This window comes from Salvelinus alpinus, chromosome 13 (genome assembly GCF_045679555.1).
Source record: "Salvelinus alpinus chromosome 13, SLU_Salpinus.1, whole genome shotgun sequence".
Taxonomy (NCBI): Eukaryota; Metazoa; Chordata; class Actinopteri; order Salmoniformes; family Salmonidae; genus Salvelinus; species Salvelinus alpinus.
In genome coordinates this window covers 51,435,814-51,440,192 of record NC_092098.1, presented here as the reverse complement: position 1 = coordinate 51,440,192, position 4,379 = coordinate 51,435,814, and the positions used below count along the sequence as shown (strand labels likewise).

The following is a 4,379-nucleotide window of genomic DNA, read 5'->3' as shown; positions in this document are numbered from 1 at the left end:
ATTGCATTTTGTCTTCTTCTAGGTGTAGGCGTATTACCTCCACGTTAATTTTTTCATTCCTATCTATAGACTACGTTATATTTAATTAACCATTTCCCTTTCTCAAAGTACTTCACATCTAATTGTATTACATATATAGCCTATATTACATCACAAATAAATAAGCTACAACACGCATACAATGAACTTATTTTTCCCACAAATCCATGCAATGTAGTACCAATGGAATCTACGCTGAACGAAAACACAATATTTTACTAACTGAAGCAATATAGACAAATTATAAATTCTGAGTATGGGGGGGGGGGGCCTTGCGTAAAGGCTGCAGAGAGCTCAATATGGAATCCGCAGGGGCCTTTTCAACTATAACTAATCGAACTAAACATGAACACTATACTCTTCTTCGGGTTGAAAGGGGAACAGGCCGTGCAAATGATGTATTGGTTTGCATACGTTCTCATACCGGTTTTGGTTGTGGCACCATGGCGCATGTTATTGTAAACGTCGCTGACTGCTCTGCTCTCCCACACTCTCCACCCCAACCTGTGGCCATCTCACCTCATTGGCTGACTGGTCGTTCTGTTGTTTTCGAAACCATATAAACCCGAGGCCCCGCACCTTCAGTAGGGTCAAATTTCTTGCGCAAATGAGAGCAATCCCACGAAAAAGAAGTGCTCTCCAGATTGTCAAAACCTGTCTGGATTATACTACTTCACTTTACACGTAATTTTTCTAGCCTTATCAGAATGACAACGACGGTTATTCAACAAACTTGACACTTTTTTTTTTTAGGAGAAACGTTTGTAAACGTGTGTTGCTTGCTTGTCTTATGTGTTTGTATTTGTTATAGTGAAGGTATTCTTATGTCGATTTGGAGCATCGTTCGCTAATGTCACTTTCCCCTGATCACTATAGCTTTGGTCAGTGACGAGTGTTACCAACCCCAAGACTCCAAAAGACCTGCTGGGACCTGAGGAGATTTTATTTTTGATATATTTTCCAAAATGAACCTTATTGGGAGCTACCAGCATCATCATCTGATGCACGAGACCTTTCCATTCGTCCAGAGGTGTCATCAAGATAACCCGTACTTCCAAAGCTGGGTGGTGAACCACGGCGAAGTCCCTCCTGATTTCCAGATCCAGTCGCCGTACTCCACGGAGTTTGGGGCTCAGGGTCCGTCTCACGACAGCCAGCTGGACGCTCCCTCAGCGCGCACTGGGAAGAGGAGAGCCTCGGGGCCGAAGAAGGAGCGGAGGAGGACCGAGAGCATCAACACTGCGTTCGCCGAACTGAGAGAATGTATACCAAACGTACCGGCAGACACGAAACTGTCCAAAATTAAAACGTTACGACTAGCAACAAGTTACATTGCCTACCTAATGGACGTGCTGGCTAAAGACACTGGAGAGACCGAGGGATTCAATGCCGAAATCAAGAAATATGATAACAGAGATTTGAAACGGAAACGGGAAACGGTAGGCTAGGTGTAATACATTGTATATTATTCTAACTTTGTAGGCCTAAAAAGTATTTGTTTTTATTTACATTCTGCCATCAACCTAAATTATTTTCATCGTTATTGAGTGTATTTAATGTGTAATTAGGGAATATGCACCTTCGTGATTGTGGTTTTAACTGTTGAAACAAAGTTGAGGCCATACTATTGTAATTCATGTATAGGTCTATTAAATTAATGTTAAAATAATTTGCTTAACCACATTTGTTGACAATTTAAAGCGAAAACATTTCACAGTTTAGAACAATGAAAGTTATTTTAGAATCGCATATCAGAGTTACATGTTTTTTGCTCAATTGAACAAGCCTGAGAAGGCCTTTAAAGATTCACAGTAGAGCATTGTGATCCTGTTAGCCTGGTTGTTAAATAGTACATGTAGGCTAATAGGTGTTTATTTAATTCAGACCATGTCAATATACATTGAGTTAAAAGTCAGTTAGCAATACAACTGCATAATGCTATGCTATATCAATATTCTGATCCCCTTGTGTATTGTCTTTCACAGAACGAGGACCTGCAAGAGTCATTAGGAAACGAGAAAAAGTTCAAAGGGCGGACAGGTTGGCCTCAGCAAGTCTGGGCTTTGGAATTGAACCAGTGACTGTTCTGACCTCACTGAGCAGAGCAGCAGCAGAAACCCACGCAGACTCCGTATTCAAGCACTTCGCTGCAAGGAATACAACCACTTAATATACACATCTATAGGCCTTCTACGTGCAATGTTCAAATTCAAACACGGTAGACTTTGGTGAAATGCAATATTATGCAAATTATTCAAAAAAATGCCTGGATACCTTTTCTTTGTCATTTGTATTCTTTGATAGAATATAACTGAAAGTTAGGCTATATAGCTTAGAATAAATATGTTTGGTTGTGGATAGGCCACAATACTGAACGGAGAGACTGACACGGTGGGATGTGTGTTGCTGCTTCTTTATTCTTTACGCGGCAATCAATGTTCAGCACTGTTTTTTATGCTATGCATTGTCTTGTTATAATAGTGTCGACTTGTCGTGTTTATGTCTTGTAAATATTTGTTGGGAATCTACCTCAAATTAATGTAACTGTCCCTTTGAAATATAAAACAATTACATTTAGAAGTGTAGGACAAATATCTGTTAAAAAAAAGAAAGAAAACGGAACGTAATTCCAAAGGACACAGGTGGTTAATTATTAGACTGTATATTTGAATCTGACGAAATTGTTGTCTTTGTGTGGAATTGGATGTAAAATTATATTAATAGATGACTTAATAAATGAATTACATAATTAATCACAAAATCGTTGTAAAACGGCAATGAAATCATTCAGTGCTTCAAAAATAACGATTAGGTATAGGTCTCCAAATATTGATATGCATATCCCTAGGCATATTCATTTCCTTTATTTGAGGATACATTTACTAAGAGTTCATTTTTTGTTGTTGTATTGATACCAATCATGAGACACATCCGGGTAATGGTACAGTTTGGTAAAACATTTTTAGGTTACAAATGGAACAATTTAATCATAGCATGTGTGGAAAGGTTGGGGAAGACCATAAGAAGCCCATTCCCTCCCACTATCCCAGGTCCCCATAAAGCTCGGCCCTCGACGATACATTTTCTTATTTTGTTTCTTCAATCTTTTGTTTTATGGTAATGTACTAAATAACATAAGGGTTTGAGGTGAAGTGGTTTAAAAATTGGTAAACACATGCTTCAGGGTGCTGGCTCCGAAGTACAATAAATAATCAGTGGCATATATCTCTAGTCAATAATTGATATAGGCGAGGGAAGTCATATGCCATTCGTGATGGCAGTTATAGGCAATTGTCTTGGGTATGAGCTAAAACATTTGATTGGCTCTATACGATATTTACCATATTCAGAAATTCATTATAGATCAATATATTCAGTTAAAAATTTAGACGAAAAACTAATATTTGGTTACGTTCAATTTACGGTGATTAGGTTCCTTTTTGTCATGGGACAGACGCACGCTGTTTCGCCCGGAACCAATAAAACCGTCTTTCGATTGACTTATCAGCCCACAAGATAAACTCGTCCCATCAATCAATCAATTTCAAAGCATAGCCTATACCAGGGTTTCCCAAATTAGATCCCGGGGCCACGTTTTGGTTGTTGCCCTAGCAGCTGATTCGAGCATGACCGAGTTTGTGAAACCCTGGCCTATTTTAGTATAGAATAATCAAATTAAGAGATAAGATTAGGCTATTATTTCAATGATGCAAAAAAACATATAGGCTTGAACAAAGATTTTCTTATAGATCACTCAGCAACTAGTGCTTAATATTAGGCCAGCATAATATTGGTTTGGAAGTCTATATTTGCAGAGGCCTATGCATATACAGTGTTTTCAGAAAGTATTCATACGCCCTTGACTTATTCCACATTTTGTTGTGTTACAGCCTGAATTCAAAATTTAAATTAAACATTCTCACCCATCTACACACAATATCCCATAATGGTAAGTGAAAACGTGTTTTTAGAAATGTTAGCAAATTAATTGAAAATGAAATACAACAGTATCTAATTACCACCCCGAGTCAATACTTTGTAGAAGCACCTTTGGCAGCGATTACAGCGGAGTCTTTCTGGGTAAATATCTAAGAGCTTTCCACACCTGGATTATACAACATTTGCCCATTTATTCTTTCCAAAATTCTTCGAGCTCTGTCAAATTGGTTGTTGATCATTGCTAGACAACCATTTTCAGGTCTTGTTATAGATTGAACTCGGCCGCTCAGGAAAATTCACTGTCTCCTTGGTAAGCAACGCCAGTGTAGATTTGGCCTTGTGTTTTAGGTTATTGTCCTGCTGAAAGGTGAATTCATCTCCCAGTGTCTGTTAGAAAGCAG

The 4,379-nt window shown here is 38.4% G+C and overlaps 1 protein-coding gene across 1 annotated transcript; it reads left to right on the top strand.

Moving 5' to 3' along the window:
- The first annotated feature begins 486 nt into the window (after window positions 1-486).
- LOC139537885 (heart- and neural crest derivatives-expressed protein 1-like) lies at window positions 487-2,800 on the top strand. Its single transcript, XM_071339753.1, has 2 exons — window positions 487-1,478; window positions 2,025-2,800. The coding sequence occupies exons 1-2, from the start codon at window positions 1,005-1,007 to the stop codon at window positions 2,118-2,120; spliced, it is 570 nt and encodes a 189-aa protein (XP_071195854.1). The 5' UTR covers window positions 487-1,004; the 3' UTR covers window positions 2,121-2,800.
- Window positions 2,801-4,379: the final 1,579 nt, after the last annotated feature.